A 23,469-nucleotide genomic window follows, 5' to 3' on the forward strand; every position below is an offset into this window, starting at 1 on the left:
GTGTTCCTCTTTAAACCTCATTCAATTTGAAGCAATGTTGGAGTTACAATATGCAACTTTAAATTCTATTAGGATATGGTTACTTTCTTTTTGTATACATATTTTCAATTAATAAAAACTAGTTTAGCTCTCGTACAATGTATGCACGATATATATAGAGTTTTACTTTTTTTTTTAGTGTATTATATTTATGAAATTTAAACTAACTAATTTTTTTTACGTTTCTCATCGTTATATTTTGATTTGAAAAATCAAAGTCAAAATCGTATTCATCATGAAATGAGTATTTCAATGAAAGTTTTTCCTATTAGCGAGAGATAAATAGTGTTATTTTATATAATTTTACTGATAATACATGGGCGATGATTAAATAGTCGAATTAGCAAGTCATACATGGATGCATATTCGATCTACTAAAGTTAAGGGGCAAAACTGTGCTAATTACCACAATATTTAAGTAAAAACATTTATAAATCTGAAAGGAAATATATTATATATTTACTTGCATCAATTCCTAAATCGCGGTAGGATCAATCCTATCCATTTCACAAAAAGAAAAATCTCGAGAGAATGAGAGATTCATTCCAAATATGATTCTCTTATAAAAAGGATATTAAAATCATATTAAACTTTTGGATAATGATGAATCCACGGTAGTAAATGTTTCATGGTCTCACGGACCTCCTATGTGTAGATTAAACATGTCTTATATATATGGTTTTGTGAATTTTTAATCTATTAATGAAAATATTTTACCAGGTTATTAGAGCAACAAGGTTGTGTCATGCCTCCGTCACGTGTTCAGATCACTCACATAATCACACGTTCTTATAAAAACCCAATATTTTGTTTCGACTAAAAAATACGGAGTACAATGCTTTTGTCTTATCTGCCCACTTGGGTATTGCTTGACCCCGTCTTCAATGAGACTTGTTGAATCTAAAAACACCTTATTTTATATCGTTGTCATCACTCATCACAATGATGTACAGTACGTAATGACGAAATCAAAATCTAGAACTGGTATCTCGATAAGAAGTCTTAAAAAGAATGCTAATAATGCAATCGAACTATAACCTAGAATGCTAGAAAAATATCGACTTTAACTAACCGAATGTTATACATCTTCTATGAATGCGACCGCTCGTCCCCTACTAGCCCCTGGTTCCGCCACCAACCACACATGTGATGCCTACAAGGCCTCTAATTGTTCGGTCTCTATACGTTAGGTCCCTAAACACATGATCCATTGATCTTCCCTCACCGACCCCATAAAAATCACAATACTACTAGTAGTTGTGTAGAGTTGACCCTTTACAATAGGAAAAAAATTGCTCCAACTTTTAATATAATTTTATCCAATTTCTTGCTTGCTTCCATTTTCAATGCATGTTCAACATTCAACCACAACAACTACTATTAATCAAATATTCAATTACTCTATTTTAGAACGGATATATTCGTCTTAACATAAAATCAACTAAACATCATTCCCCACATACATCAACAAGTTTTGGCTGATATATCTAAATATTCTGTTTTTATCTTATTTATTTATACCACTTAACCCGTTTTAAATTTAAAAAACAGACACTAATTAAACAAGAATTGTGTCGAATATTATACTACAACCAACAAAACAAGAAAAGACACCAAAGTATAAAATTCAACTCAATTTTTTTTGAAAATGTCAAGAAAATAATATTGTGGGTCCCATTGATTTATTATTTCCTATAAATTGTTGCTTTCCAAAAATGTTGCAGTTTAACTTACTCCCAACATTTTTTGGTGATCACATACATATAATCAGGAAACAAAGCAATTGAGATTTTGGGTTTTTTGATGTGTTAAAAGTTGAAAAAACCCATTTAATCAATCAGACATGTCTCCTAGTCAGGTGAAATTTTACTTCATGTTTAACTTCAGTTCATGTTTATTTATGTTAATTTGTTGAAATTTTGTGTTTTTTAAGGTGGTTAGTTTGTTGGAAACTTGGGATTGAGCTTAATTTTGTTGTAGTTTACTTCAATTTGTTTCTTGCTTTGTGGTTAATGTTGCAATTTCAGGTTGAAGTTTGTATCTTTTAAGTTAAACTTAGTAGAATTAACTTGGGTTTTTTTGGTAATTATGTTTAGAAGTGAAGACATTGATTAGTAGGTGAAAAGAAAACTTTGAAGTAGGTGAGATTCAATAGGTCTCTCTTAAGACGGGCATATTCGTTTTAAGATTAGTACGAGTCAAATAGCACCACATTGCATAGATGGGACAAGGTTTTTACTAATCTCAATCAAGTGCTTTTGTATTATCTATATTTCACCCGTTTTAAGTGTAGACGGATATGGTTCTTTTTAAGCAAGAATTTGTGGCTGAGATTATGTGAATTGAGTTTTTTAGTTTGATTTTAGAAGAAATGATCCTTTAATTAGGGTGGTAGTTAATTGGTAGAGCAAGATTGGTAGGTGAGGTGAAAAGGGTGAAACAAAAAGAGAAACAAGTGTGATAGTGGGAAAACGGTTTAACCATCAAATGTTTAAGTAATTTGTGTGTTTGGGTGACTTTTTGATCTAGAGATACATATTTGTCGCGTTACAAGTGATGACACTATTAATTGGTACTGAAGTTGGCTCTTTAATGTGAGGGGTATGAATGGGATTTTCGTAAGTCTCGTATGAGATGATCTCAGTTGTGAGACCACTCTAAATCTTATGTATACCTCATTTAGTTATTGCTTATGTAAAACTGTCTCATATAAGTTTCATGTTACAAGATTATGGATGAAATCAGACTTTTGAGAAAGGCGGGGAATTTGCATTCTCTGGAAGGCGTACGTATCAATCAAATGAGTTAGCATCTATTAATGCCTATGTGATGATAGTTTGACCTTGAAAGGCGCAATCTTTCGGCATAAGGAAGGTGCGGGGAGGCTTATGGGGCTAATGATGCGGTTCAGGGGATCTGTTTTGGATAGTGCGTGACATATTGGTGGGGACGTGGGGTGACTGCAGTTAACCAGGATGACTTAATCGGCAACCCCCAGAATCTGTAATAAATGTCCAAAAGCCCTAAGGTTATGAGGGTCTGAGTTATCCACCGACGATTCGTTTGGCGTGTGGGAATGTAGATGCAAAAACTCAGGATCAAGGTTGGAATGTCCACTTTGCCGAGTTTGGTATGAGGGTCTGAGTATGTAAACTGGGGGAAAGGAGCAATAATGTGATCACGATCACGATAATAATATACTTAACAGTTGAGATCAAATCGATTAGTTGAAACAGATTCCGTCCTTTATCCCTTTTCCTGTAATCCCCATTCCTGCTCTTATAGTCTTATAAGATGATTCTCGCATTAGTCACATAACACGCAAGCTGTGAAAATGTGGCATCATTTATGGTCCGTATGTATGCCAGGAAACAAGATTTCCATACTTACTACAAAGAGGGTTTCATGGTGGTGATGGTAAGAGACTAAAAGTTAAATTAACGAAAGTACAGAAGTCCTTTTTGGGTTGACATCCAAATTTGTTTTAAGTTATGGCATTGTGTTATATGGCCAATTGGCCAGCCCATCTTCCTAATTTTATGTTCTATTCCTTTCTTAAACTGCGAGAAGTGAAAAAGTTTATCCTGTTTTAAGAGTTCAAGTCTTTTCCGTCTTAGTAAAGCTTGTGGTCTTGCTTACCTTCTCTATGTTTGCTACTTATAGGAAAATGGAAGCGTTTCCTGCTCAGTGCATGAAAATGGAAGTTCCGATTCACTCTCCCTATTTTGCTCAGAAAACGCAGTGCAGGAAATTCTTCAGCAACCTCTTCAAGGAATAGACGAGCATCTTTTTGAATTTTCCGAAGCTATGAGAAGTAAGTCACGCTCAAGCCATTTATTTAATAAAAAGGAACATTATTTATTATCTTATATTCAACTTAGATTTGCTTTTGTGTGTTTGTTTTCTCTAGCTGTGGCCAAGGCACTGAGACGTGCTGCAGAAGGAAAGGCTTCAGCTCAAGTCGAGGCAGCTGAATGGAAGCGGAAATTTGAACTTGAAAAGGCTAGGAATATGCAACTGGAGCGTAAAGGTAGACGCTAATTTTGTTGATTGTTTTTACCTTGTTGTCAGTTCTTAGGTTGGTTAACAGCTACTCCCTCCATTTCGATTATGTTGTCCGACGTGTCCCTATTAATTGCTTCATATTATCATCTACAATAAGTTGTAATTGCACATTGTGTGAAAATCGTGGTCAAAGTTGACTCTTATTAGCACCAAAAATGGACACAATATAAATCGGATGGTGGGAGTACCAGTTAGCGGCGCTGTTCTTCTAGTGTTACCGTAGTGCAATACTTCCTTTTCACTGATTAAGATTTAAGAGTGAAGTTTTCTGCAGACTGCAGCTGCATTTTCATTTTCTGTCAAGTTTTCCCTTTAAAATTCTACTTTCACAAAATATTTTCTTTACTCTGATTTGTAATTGTGAAAGTGTGGTTCATTTTTCATGACAGCACTAACAGTCGGAAAGCACAATTCCGATGTTTCAACAAAGGCAGCAGCGGACATAGCTGACCAACCTGAAGTGTGTCTCCCAGCAAATGGCCACTGTTGTGGGAAAAACGGAATTTGCAACCATGAAGTTCTTCGAGATGGTCCCACGCCCAATTCAAATTTTGTGAATAGAAAAGTCGTGAGAAAGGTAGTTCTTTAATTGATTGATTGATTGATTTTATGGTTTATGTCACAATGGGTGATCATTGTCATTTATCCCTAATTAACGGAGTAGCTTATATAATTGCCTTGCTAAGCTTATATAATAACCTTTCTAAATGTTTACTTGAGGCAGGCATCATTCAAGCTTTCATGGAACGAAGGTGAAAATGGCAATCAGTATAAACACGATGTTGTATCATTTGACAAAGGAAACATAAGTACAACTGAGCGCAGTAGTAAACAGGTAATACAAAGGTGTTGTACATAGTAGTATAGTACCGATGTTTCCTTACAACTGTAGCGTTGATATCTGGTTGCATATTAGATGAAGTTATCTGTTTTAAGATTTGGGAAATATAGTTACAAATTAGGATATTTATAACAAAACTTAAACTATGTCTTCAGTGATTGTACAATTTGCTTCCCTCTCTGTGTCTTGTACGGAGTAGTTGATTTTTGCACTAATCATATATAGTTTGTATAATTAGTATAATTTTGGCAAATACTGATGCGAAAATGCGCTAAATAAAATCAAATTAAGTACTTCTGTGTATTGAATTATCATCCTCTAATGTTAGGTTTCTGATTTAAATATATAACTTCTCTTCTAGTGTCTTCTTCAAATTTTGATTTTTGTATTGGTGTTGTTTTTCAGATTTTCCTCAAGTGGGAGAGTCCGCCTCAGACTGTTCTTGTTTTATCCAAACCAAATTCGACATCTGTACGACTTTTATGCGCCGAATTGGTCAGGTAATTAAAGATGCTAACTTGACCTATTACCCGGACCAGTTGCCAAGTAGGACTTTTATAGTTCTATGCGCTGATTTTAATTTTGATTAGAAACTCTCTACACAATTACCGATTTGTGTTCTTAACATAGAGATAAGGGTACGGCTGCGTGCATCCAACCCGCTCTTACTCCCCCCGCCACTAGATAATGGTGCTGCTGCTGCTGTTGTTAGCCTTCCCAAATGCTAATACTACTTGATTAGATTTCAAACCTACTTTTGGTTGAAATAATAATTTCTCGTACTGTAATATTTGCAGATGGTTAAAACAGGAAAAGCATTTAAACGTATATGTGGAGCCACGAGTCCGGTCAGAACTCCTAGATGAGTCTTCTTGCTTCAACTTTGTTCAGACCTGGAAGAATGGTAATATTTCATTCTATGGATTTCCAAGTAATATACTACTCCCTCCGTCCCCGTCAATTGTTGTCCTTTGGTTTTGGCACAAAGACCAAGGAAAGAGGAATGGGCCAATTAGTGTGAATGATCAAAGGACAACAAATGACTGAGACACTCTAAAATGGAAAAGGACAACAAATGACCGGAACAGAGGGAGTAGTAGTTTGTAGCAAAAAGCTAAGCTCATGTTATAAATCCCTTTTAACATATTCTTCTTGTCACTCAATGTGGTTCAAAGTTCTATCGAAGAACACGATTGACATCCGCATATTAATGCTTTTCTTGTGTCAAAGTTCAAGTTCCATTTATTCTTTAAATATTTCACCCGAGATCATTGTTGCTTTCTTGTAATCATGGGTTTAATAATATTAAAAAATTATTCTGTTGTTCGTTGACAGACGAGGAGGTCTTGCTCCTGCATACAAAAGTTGACCTTGTCGTCACTCTTGGTGGTGATGGAACTGTACTATGGGTACGTTTTGACTTAAGGTTATCTTCAAATCTGAGCGTTAAAACAGCATAAGGATTAGCTGAATTAATACATTGTTTTGCTGAATGCAGGCTGCGTCGTTGTTCAAAGGGCCAGTTCCCCCTGTGGTTCCCTTTTCAATGGGATCATTAGGCTTCATGACTCCATTCTGTATCCTTTTCACGTTCCTCGGAATTTTTCCTCGTTAATTGCATAGGCCCCTATGTTACCCCCAACTGCTCATATTACCTTACTGCTCACTTACTTGTTTCCGACTCTCGACATCCAGAGATTTACTCCTATGTTATTCCAGCTGCTCATATTACTTTAAGTACTGACTCTCGATACCCGTCGTCATCTTGTTTAGTGACAAATTTTCTTATTATTGATGACCATTTTATTATCAATGGGATCATTATCAGTGATCCTATGACCACTTAGGCCTTGTTTGGATATCAAAATAGAAGGGAAAGGGAGGGGAGGGGGAAGGAGGGAAGAGAAAGGGAGGGAAGGGGAGGGGAGGGAGAATGGTGGTGGTCATTTTCCTTCCAAATCTTGCCTTTGTTGGAGGGGAAATAATTTGGCTTGGAGGAGGGAAATGGAGGGATCTAATTTCCCTCCCCTCCAAATCCCTCCACCTCCATCTTGCTAACCCAACAAAGGATTTCTCGTCCCTTCAAATCCTTCCCCTTCCTTTCCCTCCAAATCCCCCTATCCAAACGCACCCTTAAAGTGACCATTTTATATCGGATCATTATTATCATTATTAGTTTGTAAGGAATATTTTTTGCATATTTTGTCTAATTTTCACGCAAAAAAAATAAATTTATAACTTTTTATGTATAAATAGTTTTTAAATATTAGCAGGACCCCATTAAGAAATTTTTCTGGATCCGCCACTAACTCCATAGAAATACAACCCTGACTTTTAAGAGTTCTAACCAAGTGTGAGCGACATAGACAGCCCCCTCACAGACTCATCTAGTTATGTACTTCTTAGCATCTCAGCTATCGGTTGTACTTGTCAAAGCTAGTTGTTCTTTAACGCTGTCTAGATAGCGAACAATATAAGGAATCACTGGATTCAGTTATACAAGGTCCTATAAGTATCACATTGCGACATCGGTTGCAGTGCGTGGTTATTCGAGAGGCAGCAAAGCACGAGTTTGAGACAGAAGAACCCATTCTTGTTTTGAATGAGGTCACGATTGATCGAGGGATCTCGTCATATCTCACTAACTTAGAATGCTATTGTGACAATACCTTTGTGACTTGTGTTCAAGGAGATGGCTTGATATTATCCACCACTTCTGGTAGCACTGCTTATTCTTTGGCGGCTGGAGGTTCCATGGTTCATCCACAGGTATATTCAACTGTCGCACCCTTTTTCCTTTCTAAAATTCCTTTATTCGTCTTTCTAGCCAATTATGGTCGCTAGGGAAAGCATGAGAAGAGTCTTTCGTACAACTTTAGTTCCAAACTTCCAATACTCATTATAGGTAAATCGTCAGCCAAACTGGTCATCAGGGTCGTGGTAAATTCGGCTGCCAGTCATTTTGGTGCAGTATTTATGGTCACTTTGGGGATAATTAAACTGGTTAATCTCTTTTTATGGTGAGGTAACAACTTGCAGACACTGAATTTATTGACAATTTAGGATCGGGTCATTTTCGGATGGTTGACTTTGATTCAGGTCAATTCGGATGTGGGTCAGCTTGACCATGTCTAATTATTTGGTCATCCATCTGTCAGTGTTTTCAGTTTGTGTCAGGTATCTTTTAGACCATCCGTCTTAGTTTGTTAACTTGGGTCCGTTTGACAGGTTCCCGGCATCTTATTCACACCCATATGCCCACACTCGCTATCCTTTCGACCACTGATATTGCCGGAGCATGTAACGTTGAGGGTACAAGTGCCATTTAACAGCAGAGGCCCCGCGTGGGTCTCATTCGATGGCAAAGACAGAAAACAGTTAGCTCCCGGTGATGCACTCATATGCAGCATGGCACCGTGGCCTGTACCCACAGCGTGTCAAGGCGATTCCATGGGTGATTTCTTTCGGAGTATCCACGAGGGTTTGCACTGGAATTTGAGAAAGACACAATCCTTTGATGGCCCTTCTGTGAGCAATTGAATGGAATTGAATTGATTTCTGGTGTGTTTTCTGACGATGAAAATTCCAAATGTAGCCGATGGTAGTTTCGAGTTTTTCTTCATGGTGTTGTATGTGTCAAATGTAGCTAACCAGTTATGTAGTGTTATGTGAGATGATGACGAAGATAGAAAAGAGATAGAATGACGATAATTGTACTACCAAATGTTATTAATCCGTCTGTTATTATAGTTAAAAGGGTTCAACATGTATGATGTACCTCACTCGATTATCTGAATTCTTCTGATTTGCTTAGAATTCTCGAAATAATAAACGGAATACTAATTCCTCTCATAATAATGTTATTGTAAAAAGCGTCAAGATATCCGAGATTCTGGAGTGAAGTCAGTCGGTCACTGTAGTTTGTAGTTTGGATTCATGAAGTTAGCTGCTGCTCAAGTGCATTTCAGTTTTCTCAGGTGTTCCAAACAGTCCCAGCATTTCTCGAGAGAGATCGGAGAAGCCTTCTTCCGTAAACTGACAGCTTACAATACAATACAATACAATACAATACATTACAAAATCAATCTTGTACGAGACCAACGCATCAAGGAAGGAGTATTGTATGAGAATTCAGTCAGTCAGTCAGTCAGTCTCACTCTCATGTAAATCGTCTCATAGAAGACTGACTGAATATAAATCATATAATACAATAGTAACTGTAATGACCATTATTCCGAAAATTGAAAAATCCTCAAACCAAGAAACCCCTATTTGACAGCCATTCCAAAGAATAAAGGATCCAGGTGCATGTCGAAGAAATCCAATTAGAATTACACCTTTCCTCTATAAAATAAGACGGGCTGGCTACACTAGGTAGGTGTGTTAAGTCGACCTATGCTATGAGTAAATCTGGGTGAACCGTAAACCTAAGCATGTTCTTCATTGTGTGCTTTCTGAATTCCAATCAAGCGTGCGTAGTCCACCCACCTATCAAACCAACAAATCAGTGGGTCAATATGACATGAAATGGTCTTAACAACTTGTATGAGACGGTCTTACAAAAGTATTTCTTGGCACTTACAATAGTGAACCAAAGAATGTATTGCCTGTACGAACAGCGAAGCAGAGGGCACTAAGCATGAGCTTATGGTTGTGTAACATGGGTTCCAGAATCCTTTGTTCAATGACACCAGACAGTAGCTGGTATCTGCAAATAAGAAACAACGCTCAATCGTTAACAGAATCTCCACAGAGGTGAACCGACAACATGCTAGGGACGGAAGACATCATTATGTATGCCTATTTTCTAGTACTAGCAATTAACATGCTAGGGACGGAAACAAAGCTCTCAAACATTTCTGAACTGACACACTGGAGATTTAGTTGGCTATTGCAGCAGTGGATAGATGACATCCTAACCTAACCATATCTATGTTATTCCGAGTTCTGACTCCGTTGCAACTATCAGAGATGCTTATTTGGCGGAATTTTCATCTGAAAGTGATATACAAATTGCTTACGCCATAAACAGACAAGAAGGCCTATTGAATACGTGGCGTGATGTGCTGATAATCAAACCTACCTCAAGTTGCTTGAAATAGCCATATATACACCATATGCAACACTTGTGGATACTATAGGTACATTCTCTACTTCCTCGGCTCCCGATTTATCAACAGCCTTTCTCGCATTAATCACGGCATTTGTTATAGCTGTACCAACCTGAAGAATGAAAACCATGCATTATCATAGACTACACCACCAGTTCAGCACGCCTAAAGTTCACGAAAAGTCAAGAATAACAGAGTAGTGGACTCTTGTTCCTGCCAAGCAGCATATGCTTAAACGGAAAAGTTTCATAATGCTAATAAGCCTCAAATTCCATTTTCACTACTTAAACACGGCTACACTACAAAGGGGTCATTCGGGTCAAGTACATGATTTGATCTTAATTCAATGCTCGTTAAAGCCAAAGAACAAGTGAAGTTTCACATTATAAAGATGAGGAAATTCATACCAACGAAGAAGTTGTTCCAACAGCAAACAGCTTAGCTCCATTGCGCTGCATTAGGTACATTAAAGTACATCAAATACTCTCAACATTAAGCTCTTTCTTCGAGTTACAAGTATCTCACAACAAACAAGCTTAAATTGAACTATACACTTACCACAAAGGAACCAAATCGCTGCATAAATGAATAAGAAGCACCACCTAGAGCAATCTGAAAACACAGGAGATCAAATCATACATGAAATCTGGCACCAAGATTTCTGACGTAAAACAAACAAGATTTCTGCAAATGTCATACCTGAAAAGCATTGTCAGGACAACTATGGAAGAATTTTGCAATAGGTCCAGCGTTCATTGACAGAGGTTGTCGAAAAGAGATAGTCGGAGCAGGAAGATATACAAGCATGAAATCTGCAATGACGGCCATAGCCTGTTGTTGACAAAAGAATAAAATTTTCAAGAAAACAGCTTCAAAGGTGAGCGAACATCAACCCATCTGAATAAAATATAATTCAAAGACCATACACTTCCTAAAGACGTTATACAGAGTAACAAGACATCATCATTACCATCGTAATTTCCAGCAGTGCCTTCAAAGAGGCAACTAATTCAAACAGGTTTTAAATCAGAGATCGCATTGGTCGTGTGTTACACCATCTAATGTGACAGTTGGATACTCATAGTGATCGATAGTTTACTTAACTTTCTTAGCTGTGTTTTTCCTAGCTCACTACTTGTTAGGTAGAAAAAATTTACTTTCAATTTGATTATGTTATGCATATACATCACCAAAATAACAACATTTTCAAAGCTCGGATCATCAAAGTGAAATCGTTGAAAATTCAATCAACCAAAGTGAAATTTGCACATGCCTTACGACACCAAAATGAAATTACTCCATAAAATAATCCTAATCAAACGTAAAACATGCAAAGTGACAACGAGAACACATAATTTAAGACCAAAAAATATGAATATTAGTGATTCAATCGCAATCAAGCTTCTTCGTCAAAGACATGAATATTAATAATATAAAGTTTGAAATTAAAGAAAATATATACCACATCTGCAAAAACAACTTCCAGTTCATTGAAGAAGTTCTCTCTTCGACGCTCATATTCTGCAGCCGTCTGAAACCAAATACATTGCCAAAAGTACAAGTCAATACCATCAAACAATCAATCAATCATATAAAACCGTCTCATATAAGTTTTTAATACGAACGACAAAGTTAATACTCCAATCACACACGTAAAACAACATAAGACCAACACAATAACAAAATTACGAGCAAATTGCAAAGTTACAAGGACAAAACTCTTTTATAAAACCGTCTCACATAATAAATTACGGAATCATATAAAACCGTCTCAAATAAGTATTTATTTACGAGAGAGACCTTAGTGAAGATACCGACACCACATTCCATGCCGAGTTTAGCTAGAAAAAGATCATCAGCCAATAACCGTTCCCTAAACCCTCCGAATTGAAGCAACCATTTAATAAACCCTAATCCTTCCAAATTCAAAAATCTCCTAATAATCTCCGCCGATATCTTCCCTTCCTCGATCGCCGCCGCCATATCCTTCGGTAACGTCTCTACCTTCCTTCCTATCTCTCCTAACACCATTAACGCCTCCTTCCTATTCCTACTCGCTTCATCATCGTTATCTCCGCCGTTATCGCCGTCACCTCCTCCTCCGCCGCCGGAGTTTCCGTCGTGATTTCCGCCGGAGTTGTTTCCGCCGTCTCCAGAGAGGGAGAATGCGGAGAATGGGAGGTTTCGGCGAATGTGGTGACGGAGAGTGGTTGAGGAGATGGAGAGTGTCGGTTTTGCGGTGGTGAGAGAAAGGCGAGGGGAGAGAATGCGGTGGTTGTTACGGTGGCTGGTGTTGTTGAGGAAGGGAGAGGAGAGAGAGAAGGACATGGCGGCTGACATCGCCATTGTTGGTGTTGTTGAGGTGGTTGTTCTGTTGTTGAAGAATATTTTTGATTCTGTGCGTTGAAGTGAAGAGGGGAGGAAACACTGTGTTTGTTTAGGTTGCTCTCTTTTTTATACTCCGTGTTCAAATGGGGTATCCGTTTTAAATCTTATGACGGGTTAAATAAATACCAAATTATTCTACGAAAGTAAAAAATGCCAAAAGTTTAATCCGTCTTCATCTTTGAAAAAACACAAATCCTTGACCGGAACGTTTTATCGTAAAATTGTTTTATAGGAGTTTATTCTTAAATAAATGGGGATGAGAAATAACCGAATACTATTTAAAAATATAAATTTATAATGCAATGTTGTAAGTTTGTAACTCGTTACTTGTTAATCCTGGTTTCGTCACTATTTATGAGATTCTTGAGGTTGTAATTTACAATTTGTTTATATATTATCTATATTATATTTTGATTTTTGATTAATACTGACATAAATTGTAGGATGACATTTACGTATCTATGTTAAGTAGTGGTAGCATTTTTTATTTTAAATAAAAACAACTTGCTATTCTAGTTATTTTTTTTTAATGTAAAGCTACTCCGCAAGTTAATAGGATTCAGATTTTAGTTGTACTTGGTTAAAAATAAATCTCCATATAATTTTTTATTTAATAAACAACATATTATTATTAGCAAGAGCAGGTTATAAAAACAGACTGTTTATATATATTAGCAGTTTCATTTGTAACATACTGAATTAGCGAAATTAGTTAAACTTATTCGGTAATTATAGTTTAAGATTAATATATTGCCTTCTTTATTACTTCCTCCTATTCTTTATCTTTTTCCACATTGTTTTTTGGGGTGTTTTTAAGAGGAGTGAAATATGTGGAGGAAAATGAAAGTAAAGGAGAAAAGATGGGGTCACAAGTTATAAGAACCACAAATTATAGATAAATAAGGAAAGTGGAAGATTTTAGTGAATTTGTTGTTTTAGGAAATGTGAAAGATGTTAGAGAATAGGAGGAAGTACTATGGAGTAGTATACTAGGCATGAATAAAATAAGGAGAAAGGTACGTTTTATAAATTTGTCCTTTCTTCCAAAATGTATGGAAATGTGTTGAGCCAAACATGGTTTTGTAGTCAAAATATTGTTTTTTAAAAAGTCGAGAATATTGTTTGTGGGTAGGTGGTGTTAGATAGGTGAATCAATGTAGATGATCAATCGTCCTTTCTATAAACGTAACTATAAGTAATTGAAATTTGGAAACAAACAATGGGAAAACATTGAAGTCATCGACAATCTTAGTTGTATAAAGATCTTTATTGCCACCCATATATGGACTATGGTGAAGAAATTTGGTGGAAAATAAAGAGTGATCATTTTTATACTTCCTCTATACCATATAAATGGTAACGTGGTAAAAAAAAATGGGGTTTTTAAGAAAGAGGGTAAAGGAAGGGGTAAAGAGTGAAGAAAATAGGTGGGGTATGTAATTGTGGGTTTAATTATGAGTTGGTAGGTGGAATATGTAGTGGCATCTTATGTAACTATCAAATGAGTATAAGGATAATTTGTTAATGTTGTGGGCCAAATAAGAAATGTTACCATTAGTGTAGTACGGCCATATTAAGTAAGTGTTACCATTGGTCTGGTATGGAGGGAGTATTTGTTTTGAGAAAACGCAAAACTACTCGATAATTATAATTTGTTGTTTAAAAAAAAACAATCTTTATTGATATTCACCTGGAGTGGAATTAAAGAGGAGTATCGCTTACATATATTTTCTAATTTACACAGTTTTACCATGTTCTCTTTAACTTCAAATTTTATTTTATTTCAGCTCAGTTTAGTTTAGTCAACTCAATCTACCTTTATTCGATCAAATTCATTCATATTTTAATTATATTCAGTTCAGTTTAACTTCATTCAATTCAATGCTCAGACCAACTCAGTTTTTTTCAGTTGAAAAGAACAGAGCCTTACTCTTGAATTAGAGAAATGTTAATTTTATGAGGATAGTTTTTGTATATAATAAGTTAAATACAAAATACACTTGTAGTGAAAGTAAATATTATCTTCATTGTCGACCAATAAGAACATGTTCTTTTAGACTTAATTTCAATTCAGCTTATCTCTTCACAAAATAACTCTTACGTTAGTCCAATTCAATTCAGTTCAGTCAAAAAAATAAGGCCTACTAAACCTTATCATTTAATAATGTTTTGCACCAAATAATATATAAGTAAAGACTTATTATTAACCACGAACAAGTACTTCATCAATCATCTCACCCCATATGGAAGTTGTGGTGATCAAAAGCGATTGTCTTCAAGTGGTCGATGTTTTGAACAAGAAGAAGAAAGGAAGGAGCAATTTCTATTTAGTTCGTGATGATATTTTGTTTTTGTCTAATTCGTTTCAGTCAGTTTCTTGGTCTTATACTAATAAACAATAGTGTAGCGCACACTTTAGCTCATTTATTTTCTAGAGTCTTACGTCATTGTGTGTGGTGGAATGTTTTGCCTCCGATTGCGAACAATACCGGTTTCACCGATTTATTATGAATATAGTGTATCCTTTGGATATTTTCCTAAAAAAAAAAAAAGAATTAATATACCGTGACACTTAGGCCCTGTTCTTTTGGACTTAGGCCCTGTTCTTTTGGACTTAAAGTCACTTAATATAAGTTCACTTCAGATCTTATAAGTTCAGTTCAGTTCAGTTCAGATCCTATAAGTTCAGTTCAGATCAGATTCGTTTCAGTCCAAAAGAACAGGGCCTCAACAATGCTTTATATTACCTTGAAAAAAAAATGGAGTGCAAGCATCAAATTCGAAAGCATAAAAGTTGCAAAATATAGGTGGTAATGTCACAAAAGTGATACGGAGAAATGGAGAATGGACAAATACCTTGGGCAATTGGTCTCCCTTGTGACGGGTTACTATTTGTGACGGATATTTTGTGAGATAAAATGGTAACAAAATGGGTTAGTGGAGAAAGGGGACCACATGAATAGTGTTGCAGAGAGAGAAAAAGTGGGTACATTATGAGGTAAAATGGTATCCGTCTTCAGCTTGTGACGGATATGTCATGTCTTCAATGAGAATTTGTGTACCTTGGGCACATGATTAATTAGGAGTAGATCATGCCAGCATCTTACACGAAGAGGCGGTCGAGTAACGATGCCCCACTAAGGGTAAGATTATTGCTAATCTTAAGATAAGATTTTGGTAAGTCTTAAGAAAAGACTCACTTAAGAGTCAAGACTACCAATAATCTACCCTAGTTTTGACAAAGTCTTAATTTGAGTCTTGGAAATCCAAGACTCAACTTAAAACTTTTGGTGAGTATTGACCCACCTTAAAGAAAAATTAAACAACGAGTGAATTTCATGTGTTCATTTCTTTTTGTGAAAAAAAGGAGTAAAGTGGAAAAGTAAAGTTTGAGGTAAGATTGGCGGATAATGTATACAGTCTGAGATGAGTCTGAACAATAAAGAAATACTCCCTGCACAAACCTATTTTCAACTCATTTGCTTTTGGGAGGTCAAAGTTTCCGAACTTTGACCGTAAATAAGTTGGAGAATAAAAATTATTAGATTATAAAACAAAAACATTTACACTTATTTTCATGACATCTTTCATGAAAAAAAATTCAAGAAAAAAAATTAACATATAGACTTTGAAAAACACGGTCAAAGTGTCGTCTTGAAGACCGCAATAAAGCAAATGGGGTGAAAATAGGTTTGTGGAGGGAGTAATAAAAGTTAGTGAAAAGCTAATATGACAGAGTCTTAAGACTTGAGAGAGTCTTACTGATAATCTCACCCTAAAATTCTTCTAAATTTCGGTACTGTTTTACATAAATAAATACTCCCGTTTCCACATTTATTTACTTTATTTTTGACACAAAAACCGAGAAGAGAGCAGAGAACTATTTATAAATATTGTTAATGAGTGACAAATAAACAGTAGGTTACGAGGGTGAAAGTGAATGTGGATGCTGCGGTTTTGGAAGGAGTGTGCGTGGGATGGGGAAGTGTTGGCAGAGATGATCAGGGGAAGGTCTTGTGGTGTGCAGTCACGCAGCAACGAAGTGATATGAGTGTGGCTATGGCGGAAGCTTTGGGTATATGGCATGGTTTGAAGGAAGCGGCGAAGAATGAACAACAGGACGTAGATATAGAGAGTGATTGTGCGGTGGTAGTCGAAGACTTGCAACGAAGATCGAAGGGAAGGAGTGATTTGCACCTTATTTATGCTGATATTTTCTTACTTTGTAATTCTTTTCATAGTGTTTGTTTTAAGTTTACGCATAGGAAAAATAATAAGGTAGCTCACAAGCTAGCTCACTTCGGCCCTTGGCTTTAAGGTCGTCGTAGTTGGTCAGTTATGGTTTTCCTGGAAATTTCTTGTATGGCGGATCGCGATTCTATTTCAATGAATTGATTTCCCCGTCGGGGTTTTCTTCAAAAAAAAAAATTACCTTTTAAAACCTTCCAAATACATGAAGGTAAACAAGCGAATGAGATACCTATAAATACAATAGGTAAATAAATAACCGAAATTAAGGGAGTAACAATTTGTGAATAAACAAATGCTATTGTAAAAATAAATGGTACAATATTTTATTTATACAATTTGTGAATAAACAAATGTCAAAAACTCAATCAATTTCTATACTACTAAAATACTCTGTATCTTAATATTATATCATACTACTCTAGTCCCTGTCAATAATTTACATTTAATATCCCTTTATTTTATTTCTTCTAAGGCATTTACAAAATAAAATAAGTGTAGACTATTCATTATAAGAGAGGAAGTAGTCCGTAATTATCTACTACTCCCTCCATTCAACTCCACTTTACATGTTTGCTTTATCACGTTTGCCAACGCAAATTTTGCGCGGTAAATATTTTTAGCTATGTATTTGCAAAAATTATAAAAGTTAGATATTTTTAATGTACTCTTGAAGACGAATCAAATAAGATCCCACATGAATTTATTTTAACTTATGTATCGAGAGAAAATTAAAGTTGAATGTCCGTTTGTGAATAATGTGCAAAAGAGAAACATGCAAAGTGGAGTTGAATGGAGAGAGTACAAATGTATTACAAGCAGAAGCCAGAAGGGACCCACTAGTGATTTAGTCAAAACTAATGACTGAATCTAAAGGTTTCATCCTTGAGAAAATGTCAAAAGCTTCCCAAACTCTAGGAAGGCAGAAAGGGTAATTTAATAGGCACGACAACTTTGGTCGAGAGTGATGCAACTGCTCGATTTTACGGACCGATAGTTTGTAAACACGGGTGAATGGGGTGGAGAAAATTCACCTAACATTCAAGTTAAAACGAAAACAAATATATAAAGAAATGAGCTGAAGGATAAACGAAAGGCGAATAAGTAATAGCGATTGGTAGAACTGGCTAATGTGGCGGGCTAGCTCAATCCAACTGGCCCAACCCGCCATATTGGACCCAATTTCCACCAGCTCGGCACAACCTCCCTCCAACCAAGGTCGAGTGTAGGCGAGACATAAGGGAGCCCAGCGCGATTAAAGTCCAACTCACCCTCTCCTTATGGCCAAGCTCAGGTCACTCTATCACAGCCTACTTCGTGATTTTTTTTTTTTTTTTTTTTTTTTTTTTTTTGACAACGGTAAAGAAAGGTTCTCATACTCCGTGAAAATAAATCTGCAAAAGCAAACAAAATATTGTTACATAATTGAGAATATGTGACCGCCTCATTGTAAAAGTTACGCTATAAGACAATTTAAATACGAGTATTTAACAAGACAATGATTTTCCTGACGAGACAATTTTGTTACATAAATATTATCTTTGGACATTTTAGAATAGTTGTCAAGTGACATTTTAGAATATTGTCATTGAATATTTAATAACGATATTTTTTCATGTATATAAGTTTTTTGTTTTTTTGGTTTAAATGAGCGTATTATGTCGCGGGTGAGAATTAACACCCCCAACTTTATAATTGGGTTAAAAAAAACTCTCATCACTTGAGCTAACTCTTATTCATTTTTCATGTATATACGAGTCGTAACTCGTAAGCCACTAAGCCCAGAACTAGGTCAGTGGACAAACACTTTTGGAATGTTGGAATATAAAGGAGTCCACAAAGCAAAAATTTATGGTCAATCCCATGCACCATGAGCCCATGGTACATGACTGCAAATACTTGGGCAGTTGGGCCTAGTTTAGGTGGTCAGAAAAGGGTAATCCATGTGGGGGTAGATATGGCAATCCAGCCCGGGCCAGCTTGGACGGCACGAGTTCGACACGAGTCTGGCACGACCCAGTGTGAATAGTAACCTAGGCACGAGTACGTCACGAGTGGGCTGAAGTCGGGCCGCGGCGCGGAATTTGGAAAAACTCCGTGCTTTGGCACGACACGACACGAGCCCGAGTGGCACGAGCACGAACCTGGTACGGCGGGTCTGGCACGGCACGGCCCGTGAAATGGCACGTAGGGGAAGAAAACTAAATGTTTATGGTTGTTTTACTTAAGATCTAGCCGTTTTTTTAATATCGGTTCTTAATTATTTAATTAAATCGAGTTCATAAAATATACAATTAATCAGGCACAAGAATTTCTAATAAAATAAGTATTTAAATCATTGATATTCATCGGTTATTAGACAAAAAAATACTAAAAATATAACTTTTTTTAAAACAAGAAAAAAAATTAAAGGTCCATGGGCGGGTCCACGTGCAAGGCACAATTAGCCTATGGGTCAGGCACGGCCCGAGCACGAAAATGGCGTGCCATAAGCGGGCCGCGATAAGGGCTAGGGTGAATGGGCTGACACAACACGACCCGAGAAGTCCAATATTTGTGCCTGGGCTGGGCCAAATTTGGGGGAAAGCACGATGGGCCGAGAAGCAGGCAGAGCTAGCACGACCAATTGCCTACTCTAATATTGCTGGGTCCGAGTATATAGCTCTCCAACCTAGGTAGCATCAAAACGGACACGAACACGTGATACGGTAGCTCATGAAATTTCGTACATGGGACATACTATTTAAATTTAATAATATATATATTTTATGGTTATAAATAATGTATGATTTTATTTTTGTAATGTACTTCGTATTTGATATTAAATTTAAATAAGTGAAGGTAAAATTTGACCTTAACTATAACTAATTTTAATTTTCCACCCAAACCTATCTTCTAATCAATCTCTTTTGACATGCATTCCTCGTATAAATTATAACATGTTTAGACGTGTGTCCGAAGAGTGTCTGATGTCCGACATGGCGCCGGACACGAAATGGCTCGTTAGAAGAAGTGTCCATGCTACCTAGTGTGCAACCACAACCCCCCATAGTCTATTTATAACTTGCCAAGCATTATAACAATAATAATAACGACATTACCCTAGTGTTGTAATAATGACCCTCGCAAATTACAAGATAAAATGGGTGGAATATAGTACTCCGTACGGTATGTAACTTTATCCTTGTATTAACATGACAAAGATATGATGAAATTAATGACATAACTTTATGGTTGATAGTAACTAATCACTAATAGAGAGCGAAAGAATAGCAAATGTACTAACCTAGTTGTTAAAGACGAAAGTACTATAAAGATTAGATTATGTGCGTGTTTTAGTCTCCGACGTCCTTTTTATGGTACTATAGGTTATGTGCTTTTGAATTTAAAATTAATTTCTTTAAGTTTATTCAATTCAGTTTCTATAAGTTCAGAAAAGTTAAATTGTCAAGTTTAGATTAGCTTTTTTAAGTTCAGTTCCGAAAAGTTGAGCTCTTATAAATTCAATTCAGTTTAATTAAGTCCAAAAAACATGACCTTATATAAAGGGTCATTTTATTTGAGAGGTTATAATGTAATGTCATGGATTGGATTTTGATATGATACAAATTTGTATTATTATAGTGATTAGTGAGTTCATCCTTAGTTTGTATGAAGCACAAAAGAAGTTTGAAAGCTATAGAAGAAAAAGGGTATGTATGATATTTTAGGTGGTTGACTAATTTAGAATACATCAGAAACCCGACCCATTTCTAAATACTCAAATTCAGTCAAACATTAGACTGGATCGATTAATTTGAAAGAGTCCGCCAAACACACTCTAAAATGACCGAAGAACGAAAGTGTAATTGATAAAACTAGACACTTTGTCCAATTTGTTCAATATACATTGACCAACTTTAGGGGTATTTTAAAAACTATTTACTACCTTTAGGGATACAAGTAATGTTTTTTTAAAAAACGATGGATAAGCGAAGAAAAGGAAAAGGGGGTACTACGAGCCCTCTGCCCCCACACATCTAACTAGCTTGCGTGGTTCACCGAGTTCTTTCATCCATTAAGTCGTAAGTCGCATTCGCGCCTGAAATAAGCTCCAGAGAAGCGCATCTAAGGATTAATGTAGCTAAAGCGAAATAAATAACTCACTACGTAAAAATTGAAAACATAAGAGTTCCACGTAGAAAAATCCAACCGTTTTTTTTTTTTTTTTTTTTTTTTTTTTTTTTTTTTTTTCATGTATACGGTTTGTGAGCTCAGCGTACATGACTGCAAATACTTGGGCTTTATTTAGGTTGCTCAAAAGAGTAATCCATGTTGGGCCGGAGTATATAGCTCAGATCACATGGAAACACAAGCCCACCATTGACATAGTCTATTTATCACTTGCCAAGCATTTTGAGAAGAAAAGTTTATCGAACTTCTACCTAGTCTATATTATTGATGTCAGAATCCCGATTCAACTCTACGATTTTACGATCCAAAAATGCTTAATCAATACCAGATCTCACGATTTTCTCATGGTGGTAGAATTTTACGATTCTATTCATTGGAAAATTTCTAGAGATAGGATGTAACGCCCCAAGAGTTTGAGAGGAGATTTGTCCCACATCGGAAAAGTAAGGAGCTTATGATGTGTTTATTAAAGATTCTACCCACCACTTAGTAACAAGACCTTGTGATTCTGGGCTTAAGTGAAGACAAATAATAGGTCCAAAGGTGGGTTGTTATATACAATTTGAAGAAAGTATCGAATGTATCGATATCAATTTGAAAAGAGTCGGTCATACACTCTAAAATAACTGATTAAACTAGAAAATTTGTCTAGTTAGTTTAATAGTCGTATTAGATTGACTAGCCTAAAACTAAAATAAGAAATAAATTTTTACATAATATAAGTTGGTTTAACGGAAAAATAAAATTGTCTTAATACCTTATTTTTTTTATTTATAAGGGTCTACTTTTAGAGTTTTAGAGCCCAAGATGGTTTATCAATTTCAATAGACCTAGCAAACTTGATCTAACTTGATCGAATAACCCGAAAAAAACAACCCTGACCCGACCTGAAGTTTGCAAGCCGGAAATGACCAAATCGAAATTAACTTGATCCAACCCTGACTCAATTGATCAGTTTGCCAGGTCTATAATTACCATAAGTACCCAACAAAACTACAAAAGCACTTAATTACTTCGAAGTACTAGTTAGTCAGTATAGTCACCATGCATAGACAAGTGATGGCGTCATGCCCCTGTTAAAATGCGTCATGCCCATACATTGTAAAAATTGAAATTTATCTCCTACACCAATTTAATTAAAGTTTAAAATATTAGAGAAATAGTAGTATATAAGTGGTACATAATATTATATTGAGAACATTGAAGTACGAATACTAAAGAAAATCATAATGTAAAAAGATTAATATGATCGTGCTTCAATTTAATTTTAAAGTAAATTGCAAAATATGGATATCTGATGGATATCCGCATCCGACCCAATTATTTTGGATATCCGAAATATTTGGTTTTGAATATCTGACTTAAGGAATAATTTCTAATATGGATATCCGATCCAAACTAACAATTTGGATCGGATAATACTATAACAATACATAGGGGTGGTGACTCGTGACTACTATTCGCATTCATAAAATGTGAGTAATAATTGATGGAAGATGGAAATAATGAAAGGAATCAAAGAAGTGACCATTTTAATTTAATTTAATTTAATTTTGTGCACATATGCAAATAATGCAATCCTTTCAGCTATAGTGTGTTAGTGGGCATCGATAGCGAACACCGTTAAATGTGACCACATTGTTTCGCAATCTGAACTTTATTTATGTCTTTGAAAGATAATTTGCATGTAACATCTAACATTCACATCCATGAAAACATTGCTTTATATCTTATATAGTGAAATACAAAAAAATAGTTGTTTTGTTTTGTATCTTTTGTTTCGGCGCTGTTTGGTAAACAACATATTAGGTGAAATTAGTAGATTCCGGCATAAATAGTAGATTGACCAATCAATCTACTAATTTTATGTGTTTGGTAAATAATATTTAGATAAAGATATCGTAGGAATCTCTTGTTTTTGAATATCTTTCTAATACTGAAGATATTGAATAGCATATTCATTTATACATGAAATAGTAGATTTGTCCTATAATCTGCTAATTACCAAACACGTTTTCTTAATTCTCGCTAATTTTACTCGAATGGTCAAACCTCGCTTCGCTAAAATCTGCCACCGTTATCTGCTAACGTTATCTCGCTATCAGAATCGTCCTTCCCGTTTTTAAACATGCGCTTCATATTTTAAATATGACAAAAAATTTCAAATAATAAGAATATAATAAACATACGTATGCGTGATTTGACTCTCATATTATAATATCTTTGTATTATTAATATAGTCGACATTGTAATATCTTTGTATTATTAATAGTCGATATTTGTTTATATCTGGATCATTATCAACGAGAAACAGTAAGCATTCCAATTATTTTCAGAATATTGTATTTGTATAATAGTTTATACATTTCATTCGTTTTATATTGTACGACGCTTTCCAAGAGAACAACATTACTACTGCTACGAGTGTTTCGTTTTTGCGAGGATGTTCATTTGCGGTTTTGTACTCCACTTAATAAGTACCGAATTGGTAAACTCAACAAAATTTAATGTATTCTCTTTGTCCCATTCATTTATTTGTTTTTTTATTATTATTTGTGAGAGATATTTAATCAAAAGTAAACAAATGATTGGGGACAGAGGAAG

At 35.6% G+C, this 23,469-nt stretch overlaps 2 protein-coding genes across 2 annotated transcripts; one reads left to right on the plus strand and one right to left on the minus strand.

Annotated features, from left to right (window-relative positions):
* The first annotated feature begins 1,302 nt into the window (after positions 1 to 1,302).
* On the plus strand, positions 1,303 to 8,800 carry LOC141657818 (NAD(H) kinase 1-like). The gene is made up of 11 exons (XM_074465162.1): positions 1,303 to 1,897; positions 3,703 to 3,853; positions 3,950 to 4,069; positions 4,494 to 4,681; positions 4,829 to 4,939; positions 5,351 to 5,445; positions 5,743 to 5,849; positions 6,281 to 6,354; positions 6,444 to 6,522; positions 7,407 to 7,714; positions 8,174 to 8,800. The coding sequence occupies exons 1-11, from the start codon at positions 1,883 to 1,885 to the stop codon at positions 8,483 to 8,485; spliced, it is 1,560 nt and encodes a 519-aa protein (XP_074321263.1). The 5' UTR covers positions 1,303 to 1,882; the 3' UTR covers positions 8,486 to 8,800.
* A 304-nt stretch (positions 8,801 to 9,104) lies between these two features.
* LOC141657819 (protein RETICULATA-RELATED 4, chloroplastic-like) lies at positions 9,105 to 12,519 on the minus strand. Its single transcript, XM_074465163.1, has 8 exons — positions 11,857 to 12,519; positions 11,519 to 11,587; positions 10,756 to 10,887; positions 10,615 to 10,668; positions 10,464 to 10,508; positions 10,029 to 10,168; positions 9,528 to 9,653; positions 9,105 to 9,433 (listed from the first exon to the last, which is right to left on the minus strand). The coding sequence occupies exons 1-8, from the start codon at positions 12,400 to 12,402 to the stop codon at positions 9,373 to 9,375; spliced, it is 1,173 nt and encodes a 390-aa protein (XP_074321264.1). The 5' UTR covers positions 12,403 to 12,519; the 3' UTR covers positions 9,105 to 9,372.
* Between the last annotated feature and the right edge of the window lie 10,950 nt (positions 12,520 to 23,469).

Source organism: Silene latifolia, chromosome 5 (genome assembly GCF_048544455.1).
Source record: "Silene latifolia isolate original U9 population chromosome 5, ASM4854445v1, whole genome shotgun sequence".
Classification (NCBI taxonomy): Eukaryota; Viridiplantae; Streptophyta; class Magnoliopsida; order Caryophyllales; family Caryophyllaceae; genus Silene; species Silene latifolia.